The sequence below is a fragment of the Drosophila subpulchrella genome, chromosome 3R, assembly GCF_014743375.2.
Source record: "Drosophila subpulchrella strain 33 F10 #4 breed RU33 chromosome 3R, RU_Dsub_v1.1 Primary Assembly, whole genome shotgun sequence".
In the NCBI taxonomy this organism is placed as follows: domain Eukaryota; kingdom Metazoa; phylum Arthropoda; class Insecta; order Diptera; family Drosophilidae; genus Drosophila; species Drosophila subpulchrella.
In genome coordinates this window covers 8719477-8736902 of record NC_050609.1, presented here as the reverse complement: position 1 = coordinate 8736902, position 17426 = coordinate 8719477, and the positions used below count along the sequence as shown (strand labels likewise).

Sequence of the window (17426 nt, the reverse complement as noted above, 5' to 3'; positions counted from 1 at the left end):
GATTACAGCTACCGCCTTGTCTATCGATAGCTTTTGCAACAGCTGTTTTGAAAATCGAATTTCAAATCTGCCATGTTTTTATTTCCCAATAACTATAGCCCATTTCTACATCGTTTTAAGATAAAAAAATAAGAACAATATATGCCATTTCAAAGACCTACATGTGAAACTTGTATTAAATTCCTGTTAGAGGGAACTTGTATATAAAGTATTGTTTATAATAGCATGCCCCTTTGATTCTATAAAGCTTATAGTACCTTTAAGCAATAACTAAGCATAGGGATAAATAAGCTAACTACCTAAGCTTAAGCCTGTGATAACCTACCATATACCCCTTTAAACTAGCTAAATACTTAGTTCCATCTTATAAACTAATTACACTCGACACAAATCATGTTCGTAAAACTCTATTTACACCAACAGACTTTCGTTTTTTGTACTTAACAAGTAGTTTTAAAAATCAATTATCAGCTAATTAGTTCGATGGGAGGCAATATGGATACTCAGCGTCGCTGCCTCGCCCTGCTTTGAGGCTCCTGCCCCGTCGTTTCCGCTTCCGTCGCTTCCTGTTTCGGCTGCTTCGCCTGCTGGGCTTTGATCTCGTGGTCAAGTCGCTCCTTGGCCCGGAAAACCTTCGATTGGATGTAGAAGGAACCGCCGTTGGAGCGCTCGTTCACCTGGAACAAGTGCTCGTAGTTCTTGGTGATGGCCTCCACGTTCTTGGGGTCATCTATGTTGAGGATTTGCTTGGCCTCCTCCAGCGTCATGCCTGCAAGGGTGGAGAAGGGGTATGAGTGCTGGCTTATACCATGGCTAGTAGATAGACTCACCTGTGCGCAGGTTGGACTCGGCGCTCTTGTCGCCCTGCTGGCCACCGCCTGCTCGACGTGCCGCTTCTTGGGAGGCAGCGATCTCCTGACGCAGCGCCTTGGTAAAAGCTCTTCCCACTGCCTGGGCGCCCAGCACGATGATCTGGGCAATGTACTTGGCCATTTCGAACGTAAAATCTGAGGCACTCTGTGATTACACCTTAATTTTGGGGCCCCTAAAAAACGTGTCGCTTAAATTACGCAACCGCTGATTGGCCTGGGTTGATCCAAATTGATTATTTTCTAAATATTGTTCTGGAGATGCGAGTTGAACGCGTTTTACACACAATTTTGATGTATTTATTGCAATATAGTCTATTGTTTTTGTATTATTTTATCTATTAAGCCAGGTAAATTACTAAAGTTGCTGGCGGCGAAAAACAGGCAAAACAGCTGATTGCCTAGAAATGGCATACGGCTTGTATCGATACCTAACGATATGTTATCTGGATTGTATATTATAGATAAAATCAAGCTATATTTTTGTCATCACTGTTAGTAATCGATTTTGAAAATGCTTTAGCTAATGGTAAATACTTAACTGAAAATGGAACTATTTTTTATAAATCATAATATTTATAATATGAATATATATATTTCTTTAAAAAAAGTACAATTTAGCTACTTTTTAGAATCGATAGCATCCCTGCTTTTGTCAGTTATTTTTTTAAAAATTCAAAATTTAGCTAGCTTGGCAGATGGCTCAGGAACCCAAATGGAAGAAGGCCTACGATCGACTGATCCGTGAGCACTACGATGACGAGAAGCAGGTGCACTTGCTGCAGCGCCAACTGCGGCATTTCCGGTCCAAACGGAAACGCCTGCAGAACCAAATCGAGGAGGAGAGCAAGGGCATGGACGTCTGGATGGACATGATGGACAACCTGCGCCGCGGATTGGACCGCTTTCAGAAGCACAAGCACCTCCTCACTCCCAAGAAGAAGAAGCAGTTGCGGCGGATAATCCGCCAGCTGCCCAATGACACTTTGGAGGAGCGTGTGCGTCTGATGGAGGTCTCGGAGAAGTTGCTGCCCAAACCATGTAAGGAGTCTAAAGCTCCCACTGGCAAAGCCCCAGAAGAGCAGGCCACCGCCAGATATTCCGTGCCCCTGCAGAAACCCTGTGATCCCACGAAACAGCCTTCGGTGGACAAGCGGCTATCCAGGATTAATACCGATCTGCAAGCCCTGCGTCGGATCCACGAACAGACCATGTCCGTCGTGGCAGATATACGTTCCCTAATGGCCACCATTAACTATTTGGAGAGGGGTCACTGCTCCAACATAAAGATCACTCCCTATGTGGAGGAGGCAACGAGAGATAAAGATTCCCAGCCTTCCATGAAGGCCACCATCAAATTGGACCGTCTGCGAAAAACCAAGCACAAGACGCACTACACCCGGGAACTTATGGACATTCGTCCTCCATACATCCTTGATCATGTGCCGCAACTCAAGCCGCCCCACATTTTTGACTTCCTCGAGAAGAAAAGCAAAAAACCACACAAACACTAAACCATCTCTGTGGTGGGGACAATAATTTATTACGCCAAGAATTAGTCTACTTAAACATAGTCTACTTGAACATGTTCTATGCTATGCTAATCCTGTCCAGCTTCCGTTCGATATATACAATTTACAATAACAACTAAACTCATTGATCGTCTTTATAAAGAGGGTTCGGGGAGTGCAGTTCCCTTCCTTTTTACTGGATGATCATTGAACTAGGGCTTAGTTTTCTTGGTTGGCCTGTGAGCCTGGCACTTTATAATGTAGAACTCTTATGTGCCCATAAATTCTCTTCTTTTGTGCAGTTGTTCCTGCTTTTATGGCCTGCCTCTGTGCTTTTGGTGGTGGCTAATGCCAAAAAGGGGCATCTCAACAGAATCCCGGATTGGTGTGCTCGATGATGCAGCGCTTGCAGTACTTTTTGACCGCCCGATAACCCTCGATGGACACCGGGCAGTCCTGGATATTCAGTTGCTGCAATCCCCGGCAGTAGTAGGCGATGCACTGCACCCCGCGATCCGTGATCATGTCGCAGCTGCGCAGGCTGAGCTTCTTTAGATTGGGACAACTTTCGGCCAGGGCTCGCAGTCCCGCGTCGCTTACATCGCACTTCCCAATGTCCAGAGCTCTCAGCCGTGGACAGGATCGGGCCAGGACCGTGATGGAGTCATCGCTCACAGCCTCGCATCCTCGGGCATTGAGATACCGCAGCTTATAGCACCTTCTGGCGATGACCTTCAGCCCAGCATCCGAGACACGTTCGCACTTGGCCACCGAAAGGTATCGAAGCGCAGCTCCCAACTTGGCCAACTCGTACAGGCCAAAGTCGGTGATGTTCAGGCAGTCGGATACGCTCAGCTCCTTCAGCGACACACAGAAACTGGGCACAAACTTCAGACCCGCATCTATTGGTTATAGGAAACGGTTATATATCGAGCGGTGTAAATAGGTATAATCAATTCCAATTCACCTGTAATTTGTATGCAGCGCCGCAGATACAGATAAACCAGCTGGGGACAGTTCTTGACCACGATCTTCAGGCCCATGTCATCGATGGCCATGCAGTCCGTGAGGTCCAGATACTGCAGCAAGAGGCGACGCGGTGGCTCCACATGGGGATTCGGACTGATGCTGCTCACCTGGCTGCAGCCTGGGAAAATTTGATATTGGAAAAAGGTTGGTTAATAATGTTAATTTTAATATATCCAAATGAACATAAAGTGATTTAAGGCTTTTAAACTTATTTCCATGTTCAATGATCCCATATATCCAATCTATTTCATAATGGGAACTCTAAACTGAACTTCTACATTCAATAACTAGCGTTAAAGTTTTCCGATTTTGACATGGGATACCTCTATGAACCTCAATTCTACATTAAAATGTATCTTTTAAACTAGGGTAAATCACGTAACCTATTATTATGTTAGATTTTTTCAATCATTGGGAGTTTAGAATTACTTAGAAATAATGCGGGGCTCTTATTGAATATTCTGGACTCAAAGAAATATTTCCACCCACCTGTCACATCCAGATGCTGCAGGTTGCTGCACTTGGTCAGCGCCTCCACCAGCGCCTGATTCGAGACGCCCACGCAGGTCTGCAGCTGGAGGTGGGTCAACTCCGGGCAGCGACGGGTGAGGAGCTGGAGACCCTTGTCCGAAATGCGACAGCCATCGGCGAGCATTACACGCTCCACCTCCGGACAGGCTCCATTGCAACTTTGGCCACACAGCTGCCGGAAGATCATCTTGAGCGTCTTGTCGCCGTTGAGGTGCTCGCCCCTCAGCGAGATCACCTTCCACAGGATGGGCCGCCAGGCGAGGTGCTCGAATCTCCGGCAGACCCTCGCCACGTTGCACAGCTCGCAGCTGTCCAGCCAGGAGAAGATCCGGACGACGGCCTCGTCGGGCAGGCGATCGAAGAGCGGTCCGCAGCGGAAGGGACCCTTGCGGTTCCACGGAGGCGGTCCAATGGATGTCCCAGGTCCCGCTCCTCCTCCTCCGACTCCTCCTCCACCCACTCCATTGCTGGAGACTCCTCTTCGCGGCGTTGTGGTTGGCGTACTGCTGGCCATAATCCCCGCTCCACTGGCCGTCGTGGTGTTGGTCACATTGCCCGCCCCGCCACTCGAATGATGACCCGTGGGCGAGGGCGAGACCAGCGTGGCATAGCCCTGGTCCAAGCTGGGCGAGAAGCGTCCCAGGTTGCAGAGGCCATCCGAGAGGCTTTGGCCCTTGGAGTGCAGGTGGTTGGAGTTGGAGCTCCGGTTGAGCAGGTAGCGATCAGAGCCACTCGTCTCGCTGGGACTGGAGGTGCGAGGGTGGTGCAGGCGTTCTGGAGAAAAATATTGGATTATAGTTAGAGATATACAACACTCCCCTGAAGAATTCACGGTTCTTTGCTTATTGTGGTTCAACACAAGACTATAAGAAACCGCGAATTCTTCAGACGACGTTCAAAGTGAAAGAATGTTCTAGTTTGTTATCACTACTGAATGGTACAACTGGGTTTCTCTATTTAAATTTCAAATATAGCTAAATGGTTTAACTACCAATATAACTTGATTATAAATTATTAAGGATTCCTTCGTATGGAACACCCACCTGGTAGGCGTTCATTCCCGCTGCCACTGCTGTAGTCCTCCAGGTAGTAACGCTCGTTTTGGTACTGACTCGCCTCAGCTCCCAAGGGCAGAGCTCGCAGGGCGTTGCCCAGATATAGGGACTCCATCTTCTTGTCCAGCAGGTACTGGCCTCCATTGCTGCTGGCGCCATTGCTGCTCAGAACAGTGGGCACACTGCATCGGCCACCTTGATTTCGCCTTCTTCCACCTCCAGCTGCTCCACCTCCACTGCCCCCTCCACTTCCTGTTCCTCCGCCACCCGCATTGTTGTCACTGGAATCCTCGGTGTCCGCACTGTTCCCGTGCATCCAACTGGGTCGCTGGGCACCGAATTGCAGGACGTGCTCCAGGGTGAGGAAGTTCCTGGGCTGGGGCACAGGGGCCACTGGGTTTCTGGAGGCTGGAGCTGGCAGTTCGGGTGATTTCTTCGCATGCCTGCCCACAGAAGCCGTGGAATGGGCTCCATAGGTGCTGGCCTGTTCCGGTCGCGAGTGGCGACCTCTGAGCTCGAAGGTCGCCGCCTTCTGTTGCACCATTTGAAGCACCGCCGAAGATGCTGCCGCCTGGTCACTGGTCGTCGTCTCGCCTACATCCATGCCGGAATTGGGTGACTTGCGAGACATCATCTTGTAGGCCTGCGGGTCCAGTGGACTGGAGCTCAGCGGATGCGGATGGTGGTAGTGGTCGCGCACCGCATTGCTGTTGCGGCCCAAGGAGGCTAGTGGACACTCCAGGTCGCTGCTGCGACGGCTGCTCGTCTTATGAGACATAATTGGACCTCTTTGGCGGATTTGTGTCTCAGTTAGAGGCCTCTAGAATGGCGCGAAAGTCTGTAAAAGAAATGTACATTTTAGTGGAGTTTAATTAGGTGAACTTAATTTTATGATTTAAGTAATATTTGTAATTGCAGTGCCTTAATTTTAATTTTTTGCATTTAAAAAAAGTTACTAAGTCATGTCATGATTAAATAATCTGAATTTTAAAGTCAGTCCTTTTATTAATATCGCTATTAAAAAAATAAATAAAATATTATCTTTATTTAAATGATCCCCTCTCTTTTAATAAAATTAAAATGATAGTTTCTTTTAATTTTTCAACCATGTTTATAAAAAGACAACCCATTTTAAGCTCTTTTTGTTCAACAATCTTTAAAAATTGCAATAAAATGAATGACAATTCGCAGTTAATTTGTATTAATTATAAAACCTCAAAATATCATTTATCCCAAAAACCCCAAAAAAGTTGATTGTTTGTCTCCGTTCGCCAAATGGAATTCAAATCTGCGATGGCCATGGGAACACGGAATGCCAGGTGGATGTGTGTGGGTAGCCTTTTGTGGGTCTGCATGCCATTCGCAATTATTAGAGGAAAAAGCGGCGGCGATGCAGAGTCATAACTGGGAGTCATAAAATGTAAATACATATATATAGTTTCTTCTAAGCGAACCACTCCTCCGTAGAAACTTTATTGCAGTTGACCTTTCAAATCCAGCATTCGACTTGTGGGTGAAATGAGTTGGGGATTGTTGGAATTATCAACGCTGGTTCGGTTGTTGGCAAACAAATCGTTTTGCGCACGTATATATTTTTACAATTAATAAGGGGATCGCCCACGCTCCGAACAAATCATTGGTTAGCCTTTTTTTGGGCCGCCTTATATATGTGTAGGGGTACAGGGGGTACCCCTATATCTTTTATTTGGCCACACGTATGCTGTCATTTCCATTGAGCCGCGACGGGCTGCTCCATTCATTGTTGCTGGAACCCGGAACCAGTTTGGCTGGGATTTTGGCTTAGGGATGAGGAAGAGGATGAGGATGAGGCCGCAGAAGGCGTGGGCTCGCTTGTGGCCATCCGCAATTTGGCCTAACCTTAAGACCTCAAATTAAGCCGAAAGTAACCCAATTCGGCAAGTTGGGAACAAGAGATCTTGGGCAGAAGCCATAACCGTTCTCTGCCAATGGGCTTCGGCTTTGGCTTTGACTTTGCATAATTTACTCGGCCAGCTAAGCCACCTAAATAGAAAACTATAAATTTATTTCAAATTTTAGTGGCATTTCTGGGTGGGGCTGCGTTTTTCGGGGCACACCTACATGGATGAACAAAAAACTGAGGGGCATACTTTGAGACGAGTAAATCAAAAGCTACTCAAAAGCCTGGCTTTATTTTTTTTTGTAATCAAATTTGAAATTAATTTCTCGATTTTTTGTGTTGTATCTTTTGCTGGCCTTGCCATAAATAAACACAAATAGGCAGCAGTAATAAGACCGTGGCTCTAGCACATTTGGAGAACCGACAGAAATATGTCTTGTCATTTGGCATATGGCAGCTGATTAATCTTAGCATCTCCGAATCCGAAACCAAGCCGAAAACCAAAACCAAAACCAAACCCAAACCGAATCTGAATCGGAATTGGAATTGGAATCTGAATCTGAATCCGATGTGAAGTGGAGTCGCCGCCTGTCGCGCCTCATATGGAATGTCGCTCAACTGGTTCGAAACCCCAACGAAAATCTCCCAAGAAGAATGAAAGGAAAATGCTCCCAGCCAGAGATCACTTCACTCCAGTCCACTCCAACCCAATCCAATCCAATCCACTCTACTCCAATCCAACCCAATCCACTCGAGAGGCATTTGATTTTTTCCTAGACCATGGCCAGCCGTTGCCATAATTCACAATAGTTGGACAATAAATAATTAATAAAGCACGCTCGGTGTGTGGACAAAAGTGTCAAATGGTTCATTGGGCAACACAGCATGGAATTTGCATAAATTTACATGCAAATCTAATTCATTTTGTTTGTTTTATTCTTTGTCTTCGGGGCTGAAGGGCTGAAATATCATTAGTAACGCATTAGGTGCTGTAAACAACCCACGGAGCTTGTAAAGTTCTTGTTGTCCAACACTTTGGGCCAAGATTAGGATTTAGACACTGTCCAAGAAATTGAAGGAGAAAGTTGTCTTTATCGGGAATACATTTTAATATTATTGAATGAGCATTCACGATTTCTGAATACATTTATCTACATTTAATCTAAAATAAATGTGTCGCTATACGCGTTTTAAGTAATATGGATAGTAAACTAAAGCGGTCTATATATCATATTCATTTTATACTTTCAAAAAATCTTACATTTTTTTTTGTTTATATGAGAATTTACCATGTGTTAATGTATTACTTTTTGTAAATTGTATTTAAGCAAAATCAAACTTCCAGATTTTATTTTATTTAAATGTTTAAAGTATAAACGTTCAAAGTATTATAGCTAATATATTAGAGCAGTCCATGCAACTTGTATACTTCCATTTTTCTTACAATCGTATTAATAACCCGGTTTACCTTCAGAATCATTATTTTATTATTGACTGAGAATTTACGATGCGTGAATATATTTCTCCACATTCGATTTAGTTTAAATGAATATTGTCGCTTAAATTTTATTAACCATTACATTTGCATGTCCTCTGAATTAAATGAATATCCCGGATTACCTCCATATCTGTCAAGTTGCTCAATCAATTCAATGTTCAATTAAGCCGCATATATATTTCACGTTTTTTATTGGGCAAATAAAAATTATAAGAAATCCAGCAAAGGCCAAGCGCTCGGCGGACATCTATTGGAAACTGGTCCGGCGGTCTGTATCTATCTCGATCTGAGTCGAAGTTCCTATCTCTATCTTTACGTGTCTGTCCATATTTCCCCGGCCAAGCCAAGCCTCTTCAAGTGAGCTCAACGAGCACACAAACGAGCACATAAAATATGACAACAACAAGTACTAATTATTTAATATGCTTAATGAGCAAATGTCGCCATGCTGGTGCCCACGGTGCACTCAAACATGGCAAGACTACTTCGCCACATTGGGGAGAGATCGTAAAAGTCATGAGATAAAAATATTATGAAAAATTACCTAGAGTATGGTATTAAACAGAATTAATAAGCTATACTTCAGCTTTTGGAGTTATGTATCCGGCAAACCTTTTAAGAAATTAATATTAGATAAATGAAAAAGCAATGATAGCAATATAACGACGGTATCTCTTTGAAACTTAAATATTTCTTATCTTAAAGTCTTAGTAACATTTTAAGATTTTATTTTTAGGTTCAAATTAAATCTTATTAAAAAATGGTCTTCCCCCTCTGTAAATAATTTTCCTAACAAACCTCTTCATATAGCCTATTGGCCACACTTTTCTCTGAGTGAAAATAACTATTTTAGTATTATTACTTAAAATCTTTATAACTTTAGTTGTGTGTAAGCTTTTTTAATAAAATAAACACTCTCTTCAAAACATTGGTGTAACTAATTTTAAAATACCTCAGTGATTACTTTTCCCCACAAATCTCTTCATAAATCCCATTGGTCACACTGTGCGCTGTGTCAAACTAATAACTGCTATTTTCAGCGTTTGTGTGTGGCGACCGTTGTCTGCACATGGTTGAAATCTAACGCCGAGTGGCAACAACAACAGCCACAGCAACATCTTGGCGCCATGGACAGCGGGCACCTTTTGGCCTCCATGGCTCGGCATGCTGTGCGCCTGGCCCCAAGTCTTGGCCCAAAGCCATGTGGTTCTGTGTGTGTGTGGCTACCGTTTTCAGTGGGCTGGCTTTTGCATAGTGTCAATTTTGATTTAGCAAAACGTTGATGTTGCTGCTGTGGTTGCAATTGCTGTTGCTGTTGCTGTTGTTATTGCAGTTGTTGCTGCGGTTCCATTGGATTGTCAGCGCACCCGCCTAACACCTCCTAGGCAAATAGACACCCACTCGGGGCTCAGCCGGCGCTGCCTAGAAAGTGGGTGGCGCTGACAAGTTTTACAAAGAAAAAAATAAAATATATAAAATTACATTTAAAAGTCATAAGAAATATTTCTTGCGCATGCCAGCGGAATAAAAAAATGGGCGCAGCTTCAACTTGATTTTCTCAGCGATTTCACACAAAATGCAATTAGCCCGACTTGCCTTAACTTATTTAAGTCTCATTTATTACTTTGTATTTGATTCAAATCTTTGTTCTTTTTAAACGCCATCATGAGTGGATGAAAAATTAATTGGTAGAGCTACTTGGGCTAGGCAAATTTTGCGACACCGAGCTTGGATATTAAAGTTATTGCCATTCCTCGCACCGCCAAAGAAGATGAACCTTTGGCATCTCTGGGCTGTGGAGTTGTAGAACCAACTGCGCAGATAGGCCTTTCCAGTACCCTCGTTTAGAGGCTGAAGGCATCTCCTCCTGGCTAAAATTTAGGGTGAGTTTTACCAAAGCAGCATTCTTACAATTCTCAAAGAAAATTAAACTTACTCGAATGACTCTGTTGCAGACAGATTACCAAAATAATAAGTAGACACGAAATCTTCAACAGCATGATGAAACAAATTAATTTAACAAGACTAAAAAGCTACTGATAGCTTTTATACCATCAACGATTATTTCCCATCTACCCAGCGATATTAAATCAGGTGGTGCAAAGCAAACTTAATTGTTGAAGATGAACAAATATTTTGTTAGTTTTAAATCATCTGCTTATATTTGATCTAGCATTTTTGGCATAAGAAAAATAATACCTGAACAATTTTTATAAGATGGTAACCACTAAAGGTGTTAGATAGACAACTAACACAAATTAATACACTTCTTTATGAATATAAAAATTTCATTACTATAAACTCTCAAACGTAAATAAATATATTTTAGAAGCAATTTATTCTGCACTGTCTCCAGTTTGCAAAGTTATTTCCATTTCCATTACAACTATTCCCAAAAAACCGGAATGGCCGGCAAAGTTTCCTATTATTGTCGAAGTACCAACGATTACTCCAAGTTCTACCTCTCCCAGTATTTTTCGGCAAAAGGCATATTGCCTTACCTTAATGAAAAGGGAACAAAGATTTTAATAATTAAATACTAAAATATTTTAAATAGCTCAACTTACGACTGCTGATGGGAGGTGTAAAAACAATTAAGATCAGACCGAGATATAGCCATTTTAACAGCATGATTTATGTGGGACTCACTTGTAGGTTGATAAATGCGAAAGGTATGAATGTTAACCAGCTTTTATAGGTGAATTAATAAGACAAGCGAATGCCTGAAGTTAAATACCCTATAAAAAGCGATGAGTTAACGTGATAAATTCTAATAAACATTATTTATATTCATTGGCTAATTTTATGCGGGAATATTTTTTACTTAATAAGCCATTAAGCTGGGCTAACAACATCTAAAAGCTGGCGTACCCGCTTGTTAACTATATAAAATTCCGAAATTTATTCATTTAATGGCATTCTGCAGCAATTAGGCTCTGCTTAAATATTTATTTTAACACATTTAATTTGGCGCAACAACAGCTGGACTTGGCTAACCGTTCACCAAAGTTAAATGAACTTCGATTCGGCGGCTTCTCGTGTTTCTGTTGTCTCTATGCAAATATGCGATGAAAAGAATTGAAAGTTGACACAGTTCACAAAACAAAAAAAAGAAGAAAGATAGGAGAATGTGTTCGTATTTATTAAATATTTATGGGCGGCGTTTTCAGCAATGAGCTATATATTTGCCTATGCATGCATAAATAGACATTCGTTATAATAAAGGTTCCAGCTGAATAGGTCGTAGATGGGAAGTTCAAGATAGAATGAGATTGATCTGGTAGAAAGTACTGAATGGAACGAATGAAGATTCATGGTGGTAGCGGAATTAATTAGAGCATTCAGCCTGACTTCGAGCTATGCGATATCGGCGGATATATCTCTGCACCGCTAACTGTAAATTATTGGAATTTTGTATCAATTTGTAGATTCTGCAATCTCAATTACTTAGGCAAAAAACTTTCTCAGGAAGCTGCTTGCTCGGTGACTGTGGAAAAACTCGTTTAGTTTTCCACTTTGCCATCGCTCATTTTTTGTTCAGCGCTGATTGATCTGATAGTGCGCAAAAAAAAAAAACCAAATATATATATATATATATAAATTGATTTCTTGACGTCCACGCTCTATCCATCAAAATTGGTCTTGGCTGCTCTTTAGTTTTTTGTGAAATTTCTTTAATGGTTCTGTGCCATTTCTTTCGTCATTATCTGTAACTAAAAAATTTCCCCCGAGCCATTAAAGAAGAACGCGCGGATTTAAGTCGAACTAATTAAACCGAATCTTATATAATGAACCGTGAACACCGGCAGAACCGTGAAGAGGAGCCGCGGCGATTGAAACATTGAGACTCTGTCATCAATCAAGGCAGATTCTTGGGCAGCAACTCATCCTCTCATCCACTTCAATCCCAGCATAATTCGAATTCCAGGCGAACCAGTTCGTTGCCTGAGTCTTTTGTTTTGGGCCACCGAAAAATAACTTTTGGCAGCCAGTGTGGGCAATGTGAGGCTTAAGCTGAAATTAAACAGCCAGCGAGGTCTGGGCCAAATAAATCACAAAATGAGACCCAGAAACGAGGCGAGCTCATTGCAAATTACATGCTGTTTGAGGGGCACCAAAAAGCACTCGCTGACGTTGACGGGGGGCCAACACAATTGCGGACGTGAATGATGGCACCATGGCTAATCCCCAGATCCCCAGATCACCAGATCACCAGATCTCCAGTCCCCAATCCCCGGGATCCAACATTAATCCAGGCCAAGTCAAAGTCCAATAAAAATGTCGAGCAAATGCAAAAAGCGACAAATGCTTGACGGACCAAATGTCAGAGTTAATTTATCTAAAAGCTTTGCCCGACTTTTCGGATACAGATGGACGTACATACATATACACATAGATCCCCCCGAAAAGAGACAGAGAGATCAGGAAAATTTTAATTAAGACAAAATATTTGAAATTCTGTGCAAGACAACGAGGTCTCTCTAACAAGAAGCCAACAATTTGCCGCGCGCAATTTTTCAAATTACATTTCATTAAAGCGAAAGAGAGAGAGAGAAAGATGGCCATGATCGAGTGATAAGTGCAAGAGAAAAGCACCGTTTTGTCTCCGATTCCCTGACTCTTGGCCACACTTTTCACTGGTGAAAGAGAGCGAAACAGGTTCCTGTAAAGTATCTCTGGGATGGCCCGCATAACCAAAAGACGCCCGCATAGCTTGTCTATCGGCTTTGCTTTTTTCTGCCATCTAATATGCTACACATAAATTGTTTAACAAATTTAATTTTAAAGTTCAGCTTGGAAATGCCCTGCGACAACAGCAACAATTGCGAACCAGCAACTATGTCAGTCACTCGGCAACATGGCCAACTAGCAACTAGAAACAACATTCCAGCTGCCTCCCTCCGCCCCCTGCCCACCTGTACCCCCTCCCCCTTCCGTCCCCCCCCTCTTGGCCAGGTAATCGTCAAGCTCGTAACTAGCTGCAGCTACAAGTTGCCGTTTCTAATACAAAACTGTCGCTTGTGGCGTGAGAGACTGTGAGACTGAGACTGCAAGACTGTAAGACCGTAAGACTGCAACTCTCTTGGCCACGATTCGCGGCGAGCTTTGGCTGCCAAGCAAAGAAAAATGAAAATAAAGGAAAAAATAAATAATAAAAAATACGTCGCATTGCATTTTAGTATTTGCTGATTGCACTGTTGCAAGAGCTATGAAATCATACAAACAGACACATAAATACCCGCACTCACACAGCGGAGGGAGACATACAATAAAAGTTGCGGACAAGAAAGGAAAGTCGATTAGCCGGAGGAAAATGACGAACTGAAGATACTCTGGTACTTCCTTAATATATCTAAACATTCTCAGGTATAGTTAAAATATAAGCTAGCTTAAAAATTAATTTAGTATAATGTCTTTTGCAGATATATAATGGTTTATATTTTCTGAAGATTGGTATATTTAATTTAAAAGGATTGTTAAATGTGATTCACATTTTTTATTTCGATAAGCATTTATCTGGCATTTATTTAATAATGCTTTATCTTTAGAACCTCGCTAGAAATAAATAAAATATGCATGGAATAGTTAAAACATAAGTTGATCATATTATAAGGGATTAGAGTACTGCCGGGCTAAATAATATGAGGTAAAATCATGGTTTTCCCTAGGAATAGACTTTAAACATAAAAGTTAAAAACAAAAGTTGTGAATGCTATTCTGAGCTACCAAATCCATATGTTATAAATTAAAAATCTATCTAAGACAGGCATATTCATTAGTATAATTATTGTAAGCTCTTTGAGTAGTTAATGGATCCAAGCTAGTGAAGTTAAAAATATAAAAATACGAAATAAATAAGGAAAAAACTGTTGAAAATCTCATGAAATCGGCGAGTGGCTTTTCCATGTCTGCGATGGCGGCAGCCTTTTGGCCTGAAAGCTTTTTGGCTTTGATTGGGGCTGCGGGCCATGGCTGACTTGGCTGGATTGTGGATTTGTATTGCATTGGCTCTCCAAGCGGCCAAGTGGCTCGCTGGCCAAAAGACTGACTGGCTGGCCTGTCATTGCAATGCGCATATGTTGACATTTTTTGTAGGAAATATTTGAAATTTCTGGTAAATCCACGACAAAGCGGGCGATCTTTTAAGCGCTTTCGATTCGCCGCTGGCTGGGAAAGTGCGATCTCGACACGAATGCCAAAATGTTGTGATATCAAATGACCAATTTGTAATCATTTAACATGCAGAAATTACAAGGGAGAAGCCAGACACAATAAATTTGGGTTTCTTTTGGGAATATGTATATGGTTTATGGATTCCAGCTAACCGAACTACAGGGGCAAACCCTCGGGCAATCCGCTAATGATGTGAAGAGGCGAAAACATTTGGCCAACACGTGTGCCAAAGAGGTCTCAGCGTTAGAATTATCTATATATCTATCTATGGATCTACTATAGAATTCCAGGAAAAATATGAATATGGTTAGTTTTTGGCGGGGGAAAAAGGAAAGTCGTTGTGCGCATAATTGCTGCGACTGTGTGTGTGTGTGTGTTAGGATGAAATTCAATCAGTTGGCCATAAACATATCCGTTGCAGCAACTCCTAGTTGAGTTAATGACCAGTCGAGAGATCCCGACTTCCTCTACGTGTATAATTTGCATGCAACCACTTCGTCGAGAGGGTGTATCTGCATCTGCATCGAAATCTGCAGTTGTAGTTGTATCTCGAACGAGTTATATGCCAAAGTGGTGCAGCAGCAGCCACAGCAACAGCAACAACAATAAATATATATCTCCAAAGGTGTGATTTTAATGTGACAACTTTTGCAACTGGTTTGGGGTCGACTCGAGAGTTTTTCCAACTTTTTTTTGCACTTTTTGCGAGGTGTCACAGGGAATGGGCGTACAAATAATTCCATTTAAGTTTTACGATCGTGCAATATTAATAAAGAAAACTAAAGAATATATGCCCATGAAGAAGAAGAAGAAGCCATACAGAGTTAGAGAGAGAGAGAGAGAGAGAGGGAAAGAGCGAATGAGAGGCCATCTGAAAACCTGAATCTGGAATTGCAATTTAATAAGTTGTGATCGCCTGCTCTACCTTGATGATTATACAGGTAACTCCCTTCGGGTTCTCATTTATGCATCGCATAGCACTTTGTTTATTTGGCAGTTTCTGCAGCTTCATTTAATTTCCATTTATTTTCTCTGTTATTCCACCACACCATCACACACACACACACTGCCGCGCACTCTTTTCTCTACTTTATTTTCATTGCAGGTCGCATGAGAGTGTGTGCGTCTCGATCTTTCACTGTGGCTCGGCTCTTTGTGTTATCTTTTTTGCGCTCACTGACTCACTCACTGGCACACACACACACGCCCAGGCGCAATCTCACACACTAGTAGGACACGTAGGCACGCAACGCAGAGCGGCGCCTTGAGATTCGGACACTGGGACACCTGGACACGCGGGCACCTGGATCGGTCGACAGGTAAATGGCAACTGAGTGCGCAGTCGCAGAGGCTGCAGAGTGCTGGCCATCGATCGCGGCGAAAGAGAGAACTCTGCTCTCTTGGCCACTCTTGAAATCCACCACAGGTGGTGAGAGGTGAGAGATGGTAGGTGAGCGTTGCCAGGCGAAAAGAAAAGACTCAGGCAACGAACTTGTTGCATTTGAAAATCTGCAATCATTAAAACCTTTAAACCTAATTAAAAATTGACGAAAAGTCTGCCAGAAAATATATTTAAATAAGAAAACAAGTAGTCATTACTCGAGATACTGCAGTGCAACGAAATCTCTTGCATACCTGAAGGCGTGGTTCATAGAAAAACATACCATGAAATTAAGATCAAATTGGTTTGAGACCATAAAATCTCTTTATAACGAAAAAAAGAAAATTTAAATATGTTGCATACTTAAAGGAGTGGATTGACTTGGTTATAAAACATTATTTTCAAATAAACTATTAGAATTTATACAGAATATTGAAATGTCAGTTCAAATTGTAGGCTGCTACTATAGGTTTTTCATATACATATACTTATATTATTATTACACTTACACGTTTTAAGGTTTTTAATGTACCATGAACCCAAAAAAAAAGTTATGAAACTTGAATTAATCATAATAATTCTAAGCACTAAAGTTCCCCACATTTTTGAAAATGTTCACCTCATTCCCAAACTCCTGCTCCCCCCCTCCCCTTTTCAATCCACCGCCTGTTGAACATGTTGTGCTACTTTTCCGTTTTTGTTGTTTTTTAGCTGCGCTCGCAAAAATATTTCCACCATGGCATAACTAAATGTGCCTGTGGGCTAAACTGGCATACGAGAAGAGAGTCCAGCGAGAGAGCCATCAAGATTCCAGCTTGAAAATCCCAAAAAAGAGGCTTAAGAGCATGGCTCAGAGCTCAGAGTGTGCGTGTGTGTGAGTGAGCTGGATTACAGGCGCGCATGCGCAGCGCACGCCTCTCGTCCTCTCCCTCCCTCTTTTGTTTGCAATGGAATTTCTTTCTTTTCATAAAAATGTTTTCTGGCCGCTGTTGTTGGCTTATTACAGCATTTAAGAGGCGAAAAGAGCAGGAGAAGGGGGGGGGGGGGGCGATCGGTGGTATAGGGGATCGAGCACACACTAAGCCCAAGTGGCATGAAACAAGTTCAGCGCTCGACTTCGGCTTCGACAGCTCAGTTTTGGCCCGCTCTCGGCCTGCTGCGTTTTAGCCAACCCAGCTCTTAACTTCTTCTTGAATGACTGCGGCGCAGGAATGCAGTGTTGTAAATAGCTAAGGCCGCAGCGACCGACTGCAAGCGGTCCGGGCCGCATTGTTGTTGGGCGCAGAATCAGAGCAAGTCGGAGGACGACCGGGCCAGCAGATCGCGACAACGATCACGGCAGAGAGCTCAGGCTGCAGCTTTGCAGAGGGAAAAAATAAAAATAAATATTATTAAAGAAGTAGTAAAGTATTTAGGAATACACAAAAATATTTTTGTTTTTACTTAAAAATAGTTATAGTAAAATTACTTTTGATTAAACTTAAAGATTCTTAAAGGCT

The 17426-nt window shown here is 42.4% G+C and overlaps 4 protein-coding genes across 4 annotated transcripts; 1 reads left to right on the top strand and 3 right to left on the bottom strand.

Annotated features, from left to right (window-relative positions):
• Positions 1 to 391: 391 nt before the first annotated feature.
• LOC119554608 (mitochondrial import inner membrane translocase subunit Tim16) lies at positions 392 to 1269 on the bottom strand. The gene is made up of 2 exons (XM_037865604.1): positions 831 to 1269; positions 392 to 769 (listed from the first exon to the last, which is right to left on the bottom strand). Exons 1-2 carry the CDS (start codon positions 991 to 993, stop codon positions 504 to 506), a joined length of 429 nt encoding a protein of 142 aa, XP_037721532.1. The 5' UTR covers positions 994 to 1269; the 3' UTR covers positions 392 to 503.
• A 241-nt stretch (positions 1270 to 1510) lies between these two features.
• On the top strand, positions 1511 to 2513 carry LOC119562992. Its single transcript, XM_037876172.1, has one exon. The coding sequence runs from the start codon at positions 1568 to 1570 to the stop codon at positions 2381 to 2383; it is 816 nt and encodes a 271-aa protein (XP_037732100.1). The 5' UTR covers positions 1511 to 1567; the 3' UTR covers positions 2384 to 2513.
• Positions 2392 to 15864, bottom strand: LOC119562991 (F-box/LRR-repeat protein 7). The gene is made up of 5 exons (XM_037876171.1): positions 15472 to 15864; positions 4984 to 5833; positions 3899 to 4714; positions 3348 to 3527; positions 2392 to 3282 (listed from the first exon to the last, which is right to left on the bottom strand). Exons 2-5 carry the CDS (start codon positions 5771 to 5773, stop codon positions 2747 to 2749), a joined length of 2322 nt encoding a protein of 773 aa, XP_037732099.1. The 5' UTR covers positions 5774 to 5833; positions 15472 to 15864; the 3' UTR covers positions 2392 to 2746.
• LOC119562993 (PI-actitoxin-Afv2a) lies at positions 9938 to 10372 on the bottom strand. Its single transcript, XM_037876173.1, has 2 exons — positions 10305 to 10372; positions 9938 to 10239 (listed from the first exon to the last, which is right to left on the bottom strand). Exons 1-2 carry the CDS (start codon positions 10370 to 10372, stop codon positions 10026 to 10028), a joined length of 282 nt encoding a protein of 93 aa, XP_037732101.1. The 3' UTR covers positions 9938 to 10025.
• Positions 15865 to 17426: the final 1562 nt, after the last annotated feature.